The 19,826-nt window shown below is 45.7% G+C and overlaps 1 protein-coding gene across 1 annotated transcript in view; it reads right to left on the bottom strand.

The window, feature by feature from the left end:
• The window catches only part of slit1b (slit homolog 1b (Drosophila)), an 87,929-nt gene that overhangs the window by 29,929 nt on the left and 38,174 nt on the right, over positions 1–19,826 (bottom strand). The window contains exons 5-12 of the mRNA XM_085409173.1: positions 4,671–4,742; positions 4,434–4,505; positions 4,098–4,169; positions 3,796–3,959; positions 3,560–3,707; positions 2,907–2,978; positions 1,396–1,467; positions 562–633 (exon numbers count right to left, since the gene is read on the bottom strand). Coding sequence (XP_085265299.1) covers positions 562–633; positions 1,396–1,467; positions 2,907–2,978; positions 3,560–3,707; positions 3,796–3,959; positions 4,098–4,169; positions 4,434–4,505; positions 4,671–4,742 — 744 coding nt within the window. The remainder of the gene's footprint in view (positions 1–561; positions 634–1,395; positions 1,468–2,906; positions 2,979–3,559; positions 3,708–3,795; positions 3,960–4,097; positions 4,170–4,433; positions 4,506–4,670; positions 4,743–19,826) is intronic.

A 19,826-nucleotide genomic window follows, 5' to 3' on the forward strand; every position in this document is an offset into this window, starting at 1 on the left:
AAACTCCTTTGTTGTTCTTGTGAGTGTCATGGATAAAAATGCACACTTGTACAATTACAAAATGACTAACTGCTATTTTTTCCAAAAACCTACATTGAAGTCTATCCATATGTCTCCAGGATGAGGATTAGTCTGTCCCTAACTTTCAGATTCCTCTCCATTTCCTTTTTGTCACTGGTTCCAGCGGTTTAGCGTTAAACATTACCACAAGGAATCTTCAAATACTTACTAAATTTTAAAAAAATGAAATAATGTTCAGGAAAGACGACAACTGCCAGATTATTCAGTCATCATACTGAGCTCCACCTCTCGACTGTTATCAAATGATTCACTTAATCACCTCATTCGTGGTACCTTACCTACTTCATCATAGGTACAGCAGTGTTTTACCAAAGGGGGTATTCAAGTCAGTTATGAGAAGCAGATTTACATACCGGTAATTAACTTGGCAAATACTAGTTTCCGCATTAGTTTCCATGCAGCTCCTTCTAAAATATTTGCCACCTTGTTTAAAACACAGTCAGTTCAGACAAATATATGCATGTTGTGGTTTGGACTTACAGCAACTCCAGAGACCCCAGACCATCGAACACTCCGCTTGGCAGCTCAGTGATCTTATTGCCATACAGAACTCTGCACACAAACAAAAAAAGTCTTTAACTGTGTTCTGCAATCAAAAGTGCTTCATCAGTCTGTGAACAGTTACTAAGACGCAAAATTTTATAATAATAATTGATTGCATTTATATAGCGCTCTTCAGGGCCCTCAAAGAACTTTACAATTCCACTATTCATTCACTCACTGGTAGAGGCAAGCTACAGTTGCAGCCACAGCTGCCCTGGGGCAGACTGACAGAGGCGAGGCTGCCATCGGCCCCTCTGGCCGTCACCAGTAGGCAGCAGGTGAAGTGTCTTGCCCAAGGACACAACGACCGAGACTCGAACCGGCAACCTTCCGGTTACAAGACGAACTGCCAACTCTTGAGCCACGATCGCCCCAAAATTTGCATCACCAAAACAAAAGTAAGTCTTATTCAGTCCACACAAGCACACGTTCACAGTCCATAAACAGAAGAGAAGACATTTACATCACACTGCTGTCGTGTATAGTATATGCACGCAAACTTATTCACACATACACACACTCAGCAATAATGCTGGCTGACCGCCTGCTGTGATTGTTTGCATGTCCTGATGTTTCCTGAGAATTCTCTGTACAGTGAGCAGGCGCCACTTTTAAATTATTCATACCAACAGATGCTTAAACACATGGACGCAGTGGGCACATATGGAGATATAGCCAATAAAGTGGACAGACACATGTAAACACGTGTTGGTAAAGACACTCTCAACACACCCAACAGTTTACACAATCAGATGCAGAGTGCTTACTCACAGTGAATTGAGAGCTCGGAGGCCTTGGAAAGCATCAGGAGCTATCTCAGATATCTGGTTGTTGCTCAGGTCACTGGGAATGAAAGACAATGAATGCCCAACACTTTTAAATACTTAGTGATTAGATTTATTTTGGGGAGAAAATGAAAAAACTCATGTATACAGATTTTGTTTTGTTGTAAACGCATTTAGCCAAAAGCATCATATGTACATAGCAAATAATTTGTGTTATTTTTTAAAGGATTAAAGGCAAAAAAGTGATGCAGCACTTTAACAGTTCTCTTTTCTGATCTCGAAATGAAAGCAGGTTATATAAAAATCCCCTATAAAAATAAGAAACCTCACTTTCTGAATTGACTGGCTAAGAGCTTCACTTTTTTCATGTCAGAACAGAGGAGCTATTTTTCTGGCCAAGTTGAAGTTTTTATATCTTTGATTCGGTCTGGCATGCCAAACCATAATATGTTAGATTATAAAATCCTTGTTCTGCTGCCACACGTCAGTCGTTCAGTTGTCATGATAAATTTTCAGACAAACCACTTAAACCAGCCTGGTAATGTAATCAAACCCCCCTCCCTCCCTCCTGGTGCTCGGGATGGTCTCGCAGTGATGATGGAAGAGGGCAAAGGAGGGGAAAGAGGATAAGATTAAGAGGAAAAGGAAAACCACAGAGAGAAAAAGATGGAGAGAGACAGAATGCCTGAGGAGGGAAATGGGCAAAGGAAGAAGAGGAAGAAGAGAAAAACAGCAACAGTGGAAGTAACAAAAACCGCAAAGACAGAAGAAAGAAAGAAATGTGAAACAGGATAGAAGGTCAAGAAGCCAGGAACATTATTATTGTGGTCAGATTAGCATTTTTTAAACATATACATCACATCACATGGATATGCACTTGATTTATCATGTAAGGGCCCTAAAAAGCCTCTAATGAGGACTCTGTGTCTTTGCAGGCTGATATAAATCAAATGCTCCTCGATGCTGAAACTCCACTGGGGCTGTATGTTCTGTTGAGCAGGAAAACCACAGCTCAGTGAGCAGTGGAGACAGAAGAAAAGAGAGATCCACTTGGCAAATCAGACTCTAGAACATTAAAATTTTCCCTGAAGCATTGTCCCTCTGGAGGCAGAAAAAATGTAATGGCTTTGGCTGATTTGGAGCTCAGGGGCAGGAATTCTGTAGCCTGCTGCAGTTGGCATAGCTGACTTTAAAAGTACTCTGCACAAAGAAAGGTGGAGCAAAAAAAAGTTAAATGAAGTGGACTAAAATGGGTCATGTGTGTGCAGGTATGGTGCAGGTATGGTTTAGGATATATATGGTTTAGGATATATAGAAAAGGCTTCTTTTGATTGATCCCTTATTGATCCCCTCCGTGATCTTAGTACTTTATTGATTTGTTGTAATAAACATTTAAATTTCAATAGAAAACATTGCTAGTGTTATTTCAATTTGAACTGACACTTGGAAGTGTTTAACTGCAAGTATGACGATATAAAGCTTTGTAGGAGCACTCACATTCGCCTGAGCTTCTTGTAGGATGTGAAGGCGCCTGGGGGAACCGACTTGATGCCATTCTGCTCCAGACGTCTGGGTAGAAAAGCAGAGAGGCTACATTGAAACACTGCACACGAGCAGTGAGGACAATCACATCCTTGAATGGTGGATTGCACATCAGAACATTTGATGTATTGGCAGAGACGTAAAGTACATGTAATGGCCTGTAAAATCTATCTATAAGATTTGTCCAAGTTATCGCCAGCTGTGCTTGTTACGCTACTGCATTCTAGCTACTGGCAGAGGAGCAGCAGAATTGAGAGAGAGTGTGGTTAAGCATCCAAAAAACCACTTTTCCATGTTGGATATATTGAAAGTAACCGGAAAGAATGTGATGAAGCAGCAAAATGACATAAGTAACATTTCTTCCTTTACATGGCATAGAGTAAGTACATGTACTGTAGTATTTCTTTCCATCTAATAAACCTGTGGGGACTTTCACTCTCTTTTGGGACCCCTCTGGAGCAGCTTTACATGGTTCACAATTTTGCTTGTAAGAAACCCACTTTATGCTGGTAGGTTTTATCTGAGTTCTGAAAGCAAACTATAAAGCTACAAAATAACAGAATTTGTCATTCTTGTATCATTATATATAATTCTTGTGGGATACTCACATCTCAGTCATACCCTCAGGGAGGTGGGCAGGGATTGCAGTTAGGCCCCTCCCACGGCAGTCCACAATGTTGTTGCTGCAGGAGCACATTGGAGGACAGGACCCAGATGCTAAACTACATGGCTGAACGAAGGCACTGCCACTGTGACCTAAAAACAAGGAAGAAAAAAATTTCTCACACATTGCATCATCATCCACATTTGGATCAAAGCCTCATGTATCGCCGGGCTCTTGTACCTGAGCAGGCAAAGTCACTTTTACGCAGCTCGGCCAGGTTGAGGCCCCTCAGCGTGGGAGGAGAGCTACACTGAGTGTAGAGGCCCAAAGCTGGCCGCTGCCGTAGCCATGGAGACAACCAAGCCAGGTGACAGTCGCAGCGCAGAGAGTTAGAGTGGAGACGGCTGAGGGAAGGAAAATACATTTGAGAAGTAGTGGAGGGGTGGGTAAAACATAAGGTGACAGATACACAGACAGAGATGAAATCAGACTTAACAATGTGGCATTCTGGGTAAAAAAGTTGAAAAAGGTGAGGCACTTACAAGGTGCGGAGCTTTGGCATGTGATTGAAACTGGAGACTGGAATGCTGCTGATGTTGTTGTTGTTCAGTGTGCTAGAAGAAAAAATAGGAGAGAAATTAGCAATGATGAGAAGAAGAGGCAACACTAAATATAACAGCAAGGACAGAAAGGAAGGGTGTGAGAACAAAGAGATGGAACAATAAAAAGCAAGAGAGAGTTGATAGGCACGGAAGCCAGTGGAAAAATGATGGCAGTAGAAAAGATGAAGAGAGCAGAAGAAAACAAAGTTTTTTTAATGAGAGATTAAATTGTTTTGAGAAGAGCATCAAAGAAATTATTTTTCTTAGATTACTCACAGGACTTCTAGAGATCGCAAAGCTCTGAATGCCCCCTCTTCAATACAGCTGATATGGTTTTTATCCAGCTGACTGATAATAAAAAGAACACAAAGCCAATATGATGTAGATTTAGTTAATGGCTCGGTCCAGCCAACCACTCAGTCTTCTAATTATGGACGTGATATTTCTTGACAGTAGCAAATTGCACCGTTATCTCCACTGCACCCATTCCTTTAACACTTTATCTTCACTTACAGGTTTTTAAGGTCTGTTGCGCCTCTGAAAGCTCTCCTCGGAATGGCTTGGATGGCATTTTCACTTAGATCTCTGAAAAACAAAGAAAAGAGGGAAATTCATTCTGCTAAGAGATGCAATGATACAACTTGTTGACTCCACATCCAGGAGTTTGCTATAGCACATGGCAATTCTTGCAGATGCTCTACATGGTATTACATTTGACCAAACCAGTCGAGCTGAGCTTTGGATGCTTGCTGTCTGCCTTCACATACAATGGGCTTAAGTGACATCCCACTCTTAATTCATAGAGTTTAATATGTTGTCAGACCACCCTTTGCAGCTAGAATAGCTTTAACGCTTCTGGGGAGGATTTCCACAAGGTTTAGGAGTCTGTTTATGGGAATTTTTGATCATTCTTCCAAAACCACATTTGAGGTCAGACACTGATTGACGGGAAGGTCTGTCTCACAGCCGCCACTCTAACTCCTTCCAAAGGTGTTCTGTCAGGTTGGCGCAGGCCAGTCAAGTTTTTCCACACCAAACTTGCTCATCCATGTCTTTGTGCACATGTGTCCAGGCATGTTGGAACAGTACTGGGCCATCCCCAAACTGTTCTAACAAAGCTGGGAGCATGAAATGGTCAAAAACGTGAATTTGTTTGAGTTCTGAAATTTTTGAAACTATGTGCCTCATCTTCCACTGACCCTGCTCTCTGATCTTCCATGACCTATCACTTTGTGGCTCATTTACTCTCGTTCTCACTCACTTCCACTTTTTTATAATATCACTAACACTTGGCTGTGGAATATTTACTAGAAAGGAAATTCCACAACTGGACTTGTTTCACAGGTGGCATCCTATCACAGTACCACGCTGGAATTAACTGATCTCCTGAGAGCAAACCCAGAAGCGTCTCCATGCCTGGCTGCTTGATTTTGTACACCTGTGGACATGGAAGTGACTGGAACACCTGAATTCAATGATTTGGTGTGATGAGTGAATACTTTTGGCAACACAGTGTATGTTTACATGCATTTAATAAAACATATCCTCTTTATTTTAATATAGTTCCTCCAGAAAAGGTGTCTGAGATGCAGCAGGCAGACTGCTTACAGACCAAGGTCACGGGACTTACTGACTAGCTTTGGTGATAAAAAAATATGAAGTAGAAATGCAATGCCACGATTAGACATCATAGAAACAGACAGGTGAACCACAGCAATGGAGACCAATAAATAATAGCAAAACTCTGTGTGTGTGTGCGTGCGTGTGTGTGTGCGTGTGCGTGTGTGTGCGTGCGTGTGTGTGTTAGACAAACCACAGAAGAGGATGTACATCATCTCTGGCTGCCCTACAGGTCCTCAGACACAGTCCATTAATGTCAGGGTCAAACCAGAGGCTGACAGAGGAGGAAACACCCACTTATTGAGAACTAGACAGCCAGTATAGTGCCTTTAAGCAAGAAAGTATATCTTTTAAATCAGATTGAACACAGGAGGAGAGTCAAGTAATTGACAAACCAGCTAACCAAATTAATCTTATACTAATGTACTGTACTTTTAAAACTTCTGTTACTGCATTCACGAACACTGTGCCACACAATACTGTAACCCGCTTGATGCACAGCTATGGCCTAGCTAGACCAGCTCTTTGTAGACATACATAGAGCAGTACATTAGAAAAGTGAAAAACTGATTCTGACACCCCTGAGGCCAGTTGAAAAAGCAGACTTTTTATTGAAGTATAAAGTTCAACTGTGTCTGACACATGAAACCAGCAGTGAAGAAGATGATGGGGGATATACAGAGTAAATGAACAGACTGATGCAGAAAAGGATGATGGATGGACATGTTAAAAGGGGATGGGTGGTGCAGGACACAAGAGTGATTATGGAGAGAAACAAGAACAGAAGTTATAAATGGTAAAATGGCCTGTATTTATATAGCGCTTTACTAGTCCCTAAGGACCCCAAAGCGCTTTACATATCCAGTCACACACACATTCACACACTGGTGATGGCAAGCTACATTGTAGCCACAGCCACCCTGGGGCGCACTGACAGAGGCGAGGCTGCTGGACACTGGCACCACCGGGCCCTCTGACCACCACCAGTAGGCAACGGGTGAAGTGTCTTGCCCAAGGACACAACAACCAAGACTGTCGGAGCCAGGGCTCGAACCGGCAACCTTCCAATTACAAGGCGAACTCCCAACCTTTGAGCCACGATATGGCTAAATCGAGTTGAGGTAGTTCAGTATGTGATATGACAAACTGGAAGTTTGGGAGATATGAAGAGAAACAGAAATGGGTTAAAAGAAAAAAAGATAGACATGTGAGTCATATAAGTCAGAGGCAGAGAGAGAGAGAGCACACCAATAACAATGGACTGTTATGATGTAGACAGAGAGAGACAGAGGAGGGGAAAGATGAAGTCCAGTTGTTAATACAGTTTTTCTGCTTCATTTCAGAAAGTGCTCAAGGCCAACATGCCACACAGACCCATTATTCCTCTCTGTCGTCTGTTCATATCCAGTAATCTTTATATCCACTCTTTAATACAAGCTGCAGAAAAAACAATATTTTAAGACTTTCAGCTTGTTTTTGAAGAGTTTCCAGATTGAATCGATTCAAACGGATGGAGTTCAACTTATAAAGAACATCTGCAATAATTAATGGAGGTAAATATTTTTTAAGAAAAGACTTTTTGAAAAGAAGATGCCATCAACTGCACAAGTATGACATGCATGCCTTCAACTGGACTTGGAAAGCAGTGGAACAAAGAAAAATAAATGAAAAATAAAATGCTTTTCTAAATACATGATACAAACTTAAACATATGGAAAGTGATCACAGAAAGCACCCTCGTGTTGTAGCTCACACACGCTGGTGTTCACACTCAATAACACAGATGCTTCCTCATCAGGTCATCGAGATTCTGTTGCCAGGACACAAAGAGGCTGAATATGATGTTTACTGGAGGGAAACACAGACTGGTCACAGCTGGATGTGTGAGCGTGTGTGTGTGTGTGTGTGTGTGTGTGTGTGTGTGTGTGTGTGTGTGTGTGTGTGTGTGTGTGTGTGTGTGTGGACAGTAGGCAGTCTCTTAATATTTGCTCTCCGTCTCCTGCTATCTCCTCTATTCATTTTCTGATCCTTTCTTTCATCCGTTGTGTCTCTGGATCTGTCTCTCCTCGCTCCTCCTCATCCTCTTATTGTTCTCCGCTGTCTCCTGTCGTTTCAATATCCTCCTCATCCCTCCATCCCTCCCTTCCTGCTCACAGTGGAGGGTGAGAAAGGTAAACTTTCCCACTCGTTTCCTGCTCGTTGACAACACATCACCTCTCTGTCTATCTGTCTCCTTCAAACATGGGTTAGTTTAAGTCTCGCTTATTGCTACCTTCTTATTCGTCATAGAGTCATTCCATCTATGGAGGTATTTCCTTTTATACATCTGTATAGGATGTACACTTACTTTCATGTTTCTTGGTCTTTTTATTTTGCTGTTATATGCTTTAAAGCAGGGGTCTCAAACTCCAGGCCTCGAGGGCCGGTGTCCTGCAGAAGGAAAACCATAAAGGTACAAGGAGAACTGCAAATTCCACACAGAAAGCACCAACCGGCTTGAAACCAGAACCTCACATGTAAAAGAATGATTCATCTTTAGCTCAAAGTGAAGACAACAGCTTATTAATCTAACAGCGCCATCAGATCAGCATGCAATATCAGAAGAAAGTCAAATCCTGGGTATCTGTTCACTAGAAAAAGTTGGATTTGTGCCACTGTCCCTAGCAGCGAGTTAATCTTGCTAACTGGAACACTAGTATGATATATGAGTGAAACTGTAAATGCAGAAAGAGTCCAACATTTAACTTCCCCTGAAAAACAAAACTTCATAACGTACTAATATAGCTCTATTAACTTTGGTCTGAATGTTTTCACTGCATGACAGAAATATCAGGCAATCCCATCTAAAATCACAGAGTTAACAAACTCTGAAGACAGCCTGTTATCTGTAACGAGTAACTGCTTTTTTGACTCATGCACACCTTTTTCGTTTTTTTTCTTTGTTTTGTTAAACTCTGTCTAGACAGGTCAGCAGACAGAGTCAGAGCATCAACATGGTTAATATTTTATTTCTGTAGTCTGGTCCACTCCTCAACCTGACACACACAGACACACATAGGACAAACAACCTCAATAAGTAACTTAATAAATAAGACGATTTAAAGATGGCGCCGGTGAGGTCGGCTGCCGTCACGACTGCTCCGACCACTTTTTCTTTGTCTTTGTTTTTTAAGTTAGTTTTCAGCGTTTCTAAATCGGCAAAATCACCACCATTGGGTACATTAGGTATGACAGTGACACTCTTGTTTCTATTGGTTTACAATGTACTCACAATTCGAAGTTTTTAACTCCGGATCTGAGCTGGCCGAGTGAGATCTTGAGGGAGAACAAAGGGAAGCGGCGGCGGCGGCCTAGAGGGAAGCGAGCCGGCGTCAGGAACAGGCTGAGAGCTCGTGCACACCGCACACCTCTGCCTAGCATCCTGCTCGCCAACGTCCAGTCACTGGAGAACAAGCTTGACGACCTCAGGGCCAGGGTAAAGTTCCAGAGAGACATTCGGGACTGCAATCTCCTCTGCTTCACCGAGACATGGCTGAACCCAGCGGTGCCGGACCACGCCATCCAGCCGGCCGAGTTCTTCTCGGTTCACCGCATGGACAGGACACGGGACTCGGGGAAGTCAAGGGGAGGCGGCGTGTGTTTAATGGTGAACAACAACTGGTGCAACAGTGCGAACGTTGTTCCTCTCACACGCTCCTGCACACCAAATCTGGAACTACTGTCCATCATGTGTCGTCCTTTTTATCTACCTCGGGAATTTACATCGGTCATTATAAGTGCCGTTTATATTCCACCACAAGCGGACACGGTCACCGCCTTATGCGAGCTGCATGAGGCACTCACACAGTACCAGACACAACACCGGGACGCTGCGCTTATTGTGACGGGGGACTTTAATAGCGCCAACCTCAAACGCGCAGCGCCGAACTTTTATCAACACATCTCCTGCCCCACCAGAGGTGAAAGGACACTGGACCACTGCTACACTACAGTCAAGGACGGCTACAAGGCACAATCCCGCCCTCCTTTTGGCAAATCTGATCACGCCGCCATCTTCCTCATCCCAAAATACAAACAAAGGCTGAAACAGGAAGTTCCGGTTCAGAGGAAGGTCGCGCGCTGGACGGATCAATCGGTGGCCGTGTTACAGGACGCACTTGATGACGCAGACTGGGGCATGTTCAGAAACAGCTCCGATGATGATGTCAACGTGTTTACGGAAGCGGTTGTGGGATTCATCGGGAAACTAGCGGATGATACCGTGGAGACAAAGACTATCACAACGTTTCCCAACCAGAAGCCGTGGGTGGATAAAACCATCCGCGACGCTCTGAGATCCCGCACCGCTGCCTACAACACGGGACTCATGACGGGGGACATGGACCCGTACAAAGCCGCGTCATATAACGTGCGGAGGGCGGTGAAAGAGGCGAAGCAGCGCTACGGGAGGAAACTAGAGTCACAACTCCAACAGAGTGACTCTAGGAGCCTGTGGCGGGGACTAAGGACAATAACGGACTATAAAGCACCAACAACCGGTATGACGAACGCGGCCGTGACTCTGGCAGACGAGCTGAACACTTTCTATGCTCGCTTCGAGGCTGCAGCTAAGGACTCCAACAATGCTAGTGTTAGCGGCGCTAACGGCTGCAGAAAGGAAGATACTGCCAGCACCGGAAACGTGCTCGTCATCTCCGAGCATGAAGTAAGGAGAGCCTTCAAGAGAGTGAACACCAGGAAAGCAGCAGGACCAGACGGCATCCCAGGTCGTATCCTAAGAGACTGCGCATACCAGCTAGCTCCTGTGTTCACTGAGATATTCAACATCTCTCTATCTCAGTCGGTGATCCCCACATGCTTCAAAGAGTCCATCATTGTTCCTGTCCCGAAGAAACCCCACCCTGCTTCTCTCAATGACTATCGCCCTGTAGCCCTCACCTCAGTAGTGATGAAGTGCTTTGAACGCCTGGTCAGAGACTTCATCATTTCTTCACTACCAGACACACTGGACCCACTACAGTTCGCTTACCGTCCAAATCGTTCCACAGACGATGCCATCTCTCATCTCCTCCACACATCACTCACTCACTTGGACACTAGAAGGGGGAATTATGTTAAAATGCTCTTCATAGACTACAGCTCTGCATTTAACACCATAATTCCCTCCACACTCACCACCAAGCTGGAGCATCTGGGACTCAGCTCATCTATGTGTCAGTGGATCTCCAACTTCCTAACTGGCAGACCACAGGCAGTAAGGATGGGCGGACATGTCTCAGCCTCCACCACTCTCAGCACTGGAGCCCCCCAGGGGTGTGTTCTGAGCCCCCTGCTGTACTCTTTGTACACATATAACTGTGTGGCCACTACCAGCTCCACCACCATCATCAAGTTTGCTGACGACACCGTCGTGGTGGGCCTGATCTCTGATAACAACGAGACGGTGTCACAGGCTGGGTCTCTGACCCAGCGCTCTGAGTTCATGTTTGTATTTGTCTCATTTTGTTATGTGATTAGTTTTGTGTCATTTCCTCTCTGTCTTTAGTTTGGGCAGCTTTTGTTTATTGTTCCTCTGGTTTTCTATGTTTTGGGTTCTTGTATTTATTCATTATGTATTAGGTCTGTTAGTTTGTGCTGTCATGTCTAGTTTTAGTGTTTCCTGTTTTATTCTGACAGTGTCATGTGTTCTTTGTTTATTGTATTTAGCTTTCCTCTCCTGGTCCTGTCATTAGGTTTATGTTAGTCAGCTGTTCCCCTCATGTGTCTCTACTTCCCCTGATCACCTCTTGTATGTATTTAAGCCCTTTGTTTTCTGCATGCCATTGTCGGTTCGTCTGTTTACCTCACCTCAGTCATAGGTCTAGTTTTCGTCTGTTATTTCCACGTTAGTCATAGTCTTAGCCTGTTTATTTCCACCTCAGTCATAGTTATAGTTTAGGTTTTGGTCTCAGTACCGTTTAGTATTTTGTTTCTTAGTGTCTTGTCAGTTTACTTTGGTTTCCTGGTTTACTCCTGCAATCATCCAAATAAAGGATCACTTTCTGTTTAAACCTGCAACACCTCGTCCACATCTGCTTTTGGGTCCTGTTTCAAAAACACACCGGCGCACCCCGCCGTGACAGTACGAACCGACCAGTATGGACCCAGCGGACATCTGTGAGGATTTTTGGGAGTTCAACACTCAGGTGACCATTCTCCGCGGACAGTGGATTTGCTACTCCGCGTGCAGACAGGAGAATGAGAAGGAGTCAACCAGAGTTCAGCTAAAACAGATTTTGTCTGCATATCCTGCTTACGCGGCGGGATTGTCGGAGGATGTGCAGGATTTTGTTCGCACAGTTTTTCCACCGCAGCAGCATCAAAACCGCGAACAGGAATCACTGCCGCTGCCTTGCGAGCCTGAGACGGTTCGTGTCGGTTCGCTGACACTCGCCACAGCGTCACCACCTCTCAGCTCATCAGTTCCCACACCCTCGTCACAGTCTTGCCACACTCTTGCCACGGTCCAGTGCGAGGAAGCGCTGGACGCCATAGATTTGGACTACGACGAACGTCAGTCAATATTCAGCGCTCTATTGGAGGAGGAGCTCTGGTGGAAGCCATGGCTCATTCCAGAGCACGAGCACTCTTTCCGTGGAACTCGACTGGCTCTCGGGGGACCTCGGAGTTACCAGGGACTTCCACCTAGTGCACCGCCGTCTTCCACTTCCAAGAAAAAGCGGCGTGCGCGCCACCGACGCTCCACACCAAGAACACAAGTGAGTGACTATATCTTGGCTCATGTTTTTTCTCCGGGGATTATTGGAACGGACACTGCCTTTCCGGGTCATGAGCCCGGCTATGATGAGACTGTTTTCACTGGAAATGCTAGCCATCAGGCTCAGCTACGCTGCTGTGGGACTGCTATCCAGGCCGGTTTGGAGCCGGAGACGGAGGTGCAGCTTGTGCAGCCTATTTCAGTGTCAGCTGGAGGGCCCGGGGAGCCCGTCCGGCCTCGCGTCTCGTCTGCTGGAGGTTCAGGAGAACCCAGCCAGCTTCATGCTTCGTCTGCTGGAGGTTCGGGAGAACCCAGCCAGCTTCATGTCTCGTCTGCTGGAGGTTCGGGAGAACCCAGCCAGCTTCATGTCTCGTCTGCTGGAGGTTCGGGAGAACCCAGCCAGCTTCATGTGTCATCTGCTGGAGGTTCGGAAGAACCCAGCCAGCTTCATGTTTCGTCTGCTGGAGGTTCGGGAGAACCCAGCCAGCTTCATGTCTCGTCTGCTGGAGGTTCGGGAGAACCCAGCCAGCTTCATGTCTCGTCTGCTGGAGGTTCGGGAGAACCCAGCCAGCTTCATGTGTCATCTGCTGGAGGTTCGGAAGAACCCAGCCAGCTTCATGTTTCGTCTGCTGGAGGTTCGGGAGAACCCAGCCAGCTTCATGTCTCGTCTGCTGGAGGTTCGGGAGAACCCAGCCAGCTTCATGTGTCATCTGCTGGAGGTTCGGAAGAACCCAGCCAGCTTCATGTTTCGTCTGCTGGAGGTTCGGGAGAACCCAGCCAGCTTCATGTGTCGTCTGCTGGAGGGCCCGGGGAGCCCGTTCAGCCTCATGCCTCGTCAGCTGGAGGGCCCGAGGAGCCCGTCCAGTTTCACACCTCGTCAGCTGGAGGGCCCGAGGAGCCCATCCGGCCACCATCCTCGTCAGCTGGGGGTTCAGGAGAACCACACCAGCCTCATGCCTCGTCAGCTGGGGGGCCCGAGGAGCCCGTCCAGCCTCGTGCCACGTCAGCTGGGGGTTCAGGAGAACCGCACCAGCCTCACGCCGCGTCAGCTGGAGGGCCCGAGGAGCCCGTTCAGCCTCACGCCACGTCAGCTGGAGGGCCTGAGGAGCCCGTTCAGCCACCTTCTGCTTCACCACCTGTGGCTGCAGCGCCACCTCCTGCGGCTCCCGTGCCGCCACCTGCAGGACCACCACCTGCTGCACTACTGCTTGCTGCTTCTACGCCTCAGCCTGAGGATGACGCCTCGCCTGGTTCTGCCACACCTCAGTCTGAGAACACATATAAACTCATTTCACCCAATATAGACTGTGTGTTGCTGCAACTTCCGCAGCCTCCTGCCATGTTGGCTGGGGGGCCTGAGGAGCCCGTCCGGCCACCACCTGTGGCTGCCTCACTGTCACCTGGTTCTGCCTCTGCTACGCCAGGACCAGCTCCGGTCTGTGCTTCGCCCGGTCCAGCTTCAGCCTCTGCTTCTGCTTCGCCTGGACCAGTCTCAGCCTCGGCTTCTGCTTCGCCTGGTCCTGCTTCAGCCTGTGCTTCGTCTGCTGCAGCTCCAGCCTGTGCTTCGTCTGCTGCAGCCCCAGCCTGTGCTTCGTCTGCTGCAGCCTCCGTGTCTTCGTCTTCGCCTGGTCCGGCTGTGTCAGAGTCTTCATCTTCGCCTGGTCCGGCTTCTGCTTCGCCTGGTCCGGCCTCTGCTTCTGCTTCGCCTGGACCAGCTCCAGTTTGTGCTTCGCCTGGACCAGCTCCAGTTTGTGCTTCGCCTGGACCAGCTCCAGTTTTTGCTTCGCCTGGACCAGCTTCAGCCTCAGCTTCTGCCTCTGCTTCGGCTTCGCCTGGTCCAGCCCCAGCATCGGCTTCTGTTCCTGCTTTGCCTCCGCCTGGTCCAGCTTCGGCCTCTGTTCCTGCTTCGCCTGGTCCGGCTTCGGCTTCTGCTTCACCTGGTCCGGCCTCAGCGTCTTCAGCCTCGCCTGGTCCGGCCTCAGCGTCTTCAGCCTCGCCTGGTCCGGCCTCAGCGTCTTCAGCCTCGCCTCGTCCGGCCTCAGCGTCTTCAGCCTCGTCTCGTCCGGCTTCAGCCTGTGCTTCGCCTCGTCCGGCTTCAGCCTCAGCTCCTGCTTCGCCTCGTCCGGCCTCAGCCTGTGCTTCACCTGGTCCGGCTTCAGCCTCAGCTCCTGCTTCGCCTCGTCCGGCTTCAGCCTGTGCTTCACCTGGTCCGGCTTCAGCCTCTGCTTCTGTGTCGGCCTCGCCTGGTCCTGCGGCTGTGTTGCCGCCGCCCAAGCCACGTTTTGCCCCTCGGAATCGCCGGCCGCTTTCTGGGCCGTCAGCTGGCCGTCGTTGCCGTCGGGGTCGGCCGCCTGAACTGTTGCACTCTGACCTGCTATGCTGTCGACCTCCGGGTCGGCCCCCTGAGCTCGTGAACTATGGACTACTGGATCGTTGGCCTCCTGGTCGACCACCTGAACCTTGTGAACTCTTGTGCTGCTGTCGTCCAGGTCGGCCACCTGAACTGTTTGACCATGACCTCCTGTGCCGTCGGCCTCCGGGCCGGCCCCCTGATCACATGAACTATGAATTTCTGGACCGTCACCCTCCGGGTCGGCCCCTGAGGAGTTATGAACTGTTCCCTGCGCTTCTGTGCTTTTGGTGGACATTTTGTTTTTGTGGTTTTGTTTCGGGCCCTCCGTCCTGGACCCCCGCCGCCCGCCCTTGGTGGGGTTGTTTTTGTGTTTGTTTTCTGGTTGTTTTCGGGCGTCTGGAATCCGCCCTTGAGGGGGAGGCTCTGTCACAGGCTGGGTCTCTGACCCAGCGCTCTGAGTTCATGTTTGTATTTGTCTCATTTTGTTATGTGATTAGTTTTGTGTCATTTCCTCTCTGTCTTTAGTTTGGGCAGCTTTTGTTTATTGTTCCTCTGGTTTTCTATGTTTTGGGTTCTTGTATTTATTCATTATGTATTAGGTCTGTTAGTTTGTGCTGTCATGTCTAGTTTTAGTGTTTCCTGTTTTATTCTGACAGTGTCATGTGTTCTTTGTTTATTGTATTTAGCTTTCCTCTCCTGGTCCTGTCATTAGGTTTATGTTAGTCAGCTGTTCCCCTCATGTGTCTCTACTTCCCCTGATCACCTCTTGTATGTATTTAAGCCCTTTGTTTTCTGCATGCCATTGTCGGTTCGTCTGTTTACCTCACCTCAGTCATAGGTCTAGTTTTCGTCTGTTATTTCCACGTTAGTCATAGTCTTAGCCTGTTTATTTCCACCTCAGTCATAGTTATAGTTTAGGTTTTGGTCTCAGTACCGTTTAGTATTTTGTTTCTTAGTGTCTTGTCAGTTTACTTTGGTTTCCTGGTTTACTCCTGCAATCATCCAAATAAAGGATCACTTTCTGTTTAAACCTGCAACACCTCGTCCACATCTGCTTTTGGGTCCTGTTTCAAAAACACACCGGCGCACCCCGCCGTGACAGACGGCCTACCTGAAGGAGATTTGGAATCTGGAGAACTGGTGCCAGAGGAACAACCTCCTTCTAAACGTCAGTAAGACAAAGGAGCTGATAGTGGACTTCAGCACTAAGCAGGAGAGGAACTACCAGACCCCCGTCATCAACGAGTGCCCAGTGGAGAGAGTGGACAGCTTCAAATACCTCGGAGTTCACATCACGCAGGACCTGTCATGGTCCTGTCACATCAACACCGTGGTGAAAAAGGCCCGTCAGCGTCTCTACCACCTCAGACGCTTGAGAGACTTCCACCTGCCCTCCAAGGTGCTCAGGAACTTTTACTCCTGCATCATAGAGAGCATCCTGGCGGGAAACATCTTAACCTGGTTCGGGAACAGCACCATGCAGGACAGACGAGCTCTACAGAGGGTTGTGCGGTCAGCTGAGCGCACCATCCGCTCCGAGCTCCCTGACCTGCACTCAATCTACAGCAGGCGGTGCTGGACCAAGGCCAGGAAGATCGTGAAGGACCTCAGCCATCCCAACAACAGACTGTTCTCTCTGTTGAGGTCAGGAAAGCGATTCCGCTCCCTGAAGACCAACACAGAGAGACTGAGGAGGAGCTTCTTCCCGCAGGCGATACGGTCTCTCAATCACACCACCACACAGTACTGACCCACACATACAGTTGTTACACACACTGGACATTCTGGACATTGTTTCACTTCATTACTTAAATCACGCTGCTGTTATTGTGTATATGCTGCTGTTATTGTGTATATATTTATTTATATTTCTTCATACATTCTTATATAGTTCTATATTGTGTATTTTGTTGTACAGTTATTTTATTTTCAACTTTAATTTATATATTTTATCTTATTCTCCCAGTTAAATTTACCCTTCATTCTAATTTGTGTTGTACAGTTATTTCATTTTTAACCTTAATTTATATTTTATTCCTTCCTAGTTAAATTTACCCTTTTTAATTTTTCATATTTATTTCCTATCTTATTCATAGCCTTTTCCTTTTTTGTTTTCTTTAGGTCACGAGCAGTTGTCCAAGCATTTCACTACATATCGTACTGTGTATGACTGTGTACGTGACAAATAAAATTTGAATTTGAATTTGAATTTAAGTTAAGAGAAGTGTTTACTGGAAGAAAGACAATTCACGAAAAAGGAATGACGTTGAAGAGGAGAACCAGTGGATTAAGAATAGAAAAGAAAGTTCAACCAGATGTATTACAGGCTAATGTGGTCAACCAGAAGAACGGATATGGAATAGATAACCCTAAAATGACCTGCATACCTACACACATTAAATAACACTGGGAATCTCCCACTCTGTGTTAAATGCACATTCAACCACACATGCACACAAGCTAACACTGAAGAATGAACCAACATGTCTGAAAATGTCACACCAGTGGAAGCTGATCCAAAGATCACACGCATATTTTGACATATTCCTCCACACCCAACCACCCACAGACATACCCTGTGAATAAACTCTCTTAATTGTGATACATATCCATCCCAAGGGATTTGCAGAGGAAGATGAAGGATAAGAGACAAAGAGAAATTTATCCGAGAAGAAGAAGAAGAATAAATCAAAATAAATAGAACAACTGTACAAGACAAGATTTTTTGAGTATTGGTTACTAAACCACTGTAACAAGTCAGTTTGTAAAGTTTCTTCCCTCCTGGTTCCCCAGTTAACTGTAGGTGGTGTTATTTCAGAGTGGAAGCATTTATTAACCACAGCAGCATTAAGAGGTAAAGTTGCAAATATGCCGAGTGCATACACATTGCTAACATACGTGTAATATATAGTAGCAATAGTATTTAGTGCAACAACATTTACATCTATTCATTCATTAAACTGATTAATGGAAAATATTGGTGGAGATCTTTGTAATGATTTAGTATCTAATCAGATTTATAAGCTTATGGAGGTCTTTGATATTTGCCAGTGTGGCCTGCTGTTGGCAGGTGGTTGGTCTGCTGCTTCTGAACCGGCTGAGAGTCTGACTTCTGTTTAATGAGTAAACATGGCTTTTCTCCAGAGATGCAGTTTTTTTTTAATTGTGTTTGGGGTTGAGAAGTTAGACTAACAAAACCCTTACAGGATGCCGTCATGCATTTTTTTTTAGCGAGTTTAATGTTTGCACTTGATGGCGATGCCTGCTCTGTTAGCACATTGTGGCTTTAATAAGCCAGTGGACAAACTGGTGCCCCTCTGAAGTCACATTGTTCAGCTGAAGTTCAGGGTTGTTAAAATGAGGACTCTGGACCAAAAGTTGCCTTTGGTCAACTTTTGCATGGACTGCTGTTTATTTTCTTCATACACTTTAAGTCACTTTATTGCCACCTAATGCAAACCAATATGAAACACCAAGCCACCACTATGAAGTGACACAATTACAAATTAGGTGTTTAAGTGAGCAGTTTTCTTTTTTGCACCTTAGTCATATGTTAGTTTAGCTGGTATTCAATTAGTTCAGCTTTATTTATACAGCACCAAATCACAACAACATTCGTCTTAATGCACTTTATATTGTAAGGTTAAGACCCTACAATAATACAAAGAAAACAGGCTAAATGATGATCTTCTAAATTTGTGAGATGCCATTTCCTCTCCAGTTTACGAGTTATCTGCTTTAAGGTGCACATTTGAGAGTTACACCAGGGAGTGAAGTACTTCTGATTCAAGGTTTTCCTTTTTCAAAGGAGCTACAGTATATAGACAGGGGTGCACATAAGTGTTCCGCAGGTGTGGATGCGCTGTCAAAATAAAAGGCGCACCAGATAAGAAGTTGCAACGCACGTTTGCGTACATAAGATTTTCTTGAGGGATTTTCACAGCACATTCTGCACCACATCTTTGTGCGTTTATCATTTGTTTGAAGCCAGCTCACCTCCTGCAATCACTTTTACGAGAATACGTGCTTCTTTTGTGGTTCGGACTCCTTCTGACATTTCTTTGGAGGTGGAGGAAAACCAAAGTAATTGCTTAAAGGAGCTTGCTTCTTCGACATCTTTAAGATTTCTAAACAAATGTCTGTCCTCCTCCAGAAAATCTTACGTACACATACGCGCGTTGCAACTTCTTTTTTGGTGTGCGTTTTTTATTTTGACAGTGCATGCGCACCAGCGGACCGCTTTTGTGCAGCCCTGTATATAGACTTGTACGCATTAAAGAAGTAAAAATATTGACAAGATAATCGACGTCTGTGGGAGTGGTGCTCAGGTAGCTGCTCTGCACTAGGGCTGCTCGATTATGGCAAAAATGATCATCACGATTATTTTCACTGAAATTGAGATCTCGATTATTTGACGATATTTATTTAACCCTTTAAGACCTACTATAGAACCAAGTCCACCAGAGCTTATATTATTTTTTTACATGTTGTAGTGCCATTTGTGGGAGCATTTCAAGTTGCTATACAACTGTTATAGCCCATATTTTAATAATATGTATGCATTAAGTCCATAGTAACTACATTAATTGCGAAAAAGTGCAATAAACTACAAAAAACTTGAAAATTGTTTTTGTTTTTTTTACATATATATTTCTACTTGGAGAAATTTAAGAGGTTTATCCCTCAAAACTTTAAATACAAAAAAGTTGCAAAAAAATAGTTTACAACAACAGGAAATTTATTTTGAGTGTCTTCATAGTTTTATTTTGGAGATACACTAATTTTTATATACACTGCAGGAAAAACAAAAAAACAATCCTATGATGCAAATTTGCAAAGAAAACAGCATGTGCATCAAAATAAACTATTTCCAGCAGTGCAATTTGAGTTCTAAGCATCCCAGAAACTATTCAGAAAAATCAAACATGACCAGTATAGT

The sequence above is a fragment of the Rhamphochromis longiceps genome, linkage group LG6 (assembly GCF_057381845.1).
Source record: "Rhamphochromis longiceps isolate RC_006_pf linkage group LG6, R_longiceps_female_GT1.1, whole genome shotgun sequence".
In the NCBI taxonomy this organism is placed as follows: domain Eukaryota; kingdom Metazoa; phylum Chordata; class Actinopteri; order Cichliformes; family Cichlidae; genus Rhamphochromis; species Rhamphochromis longiceps.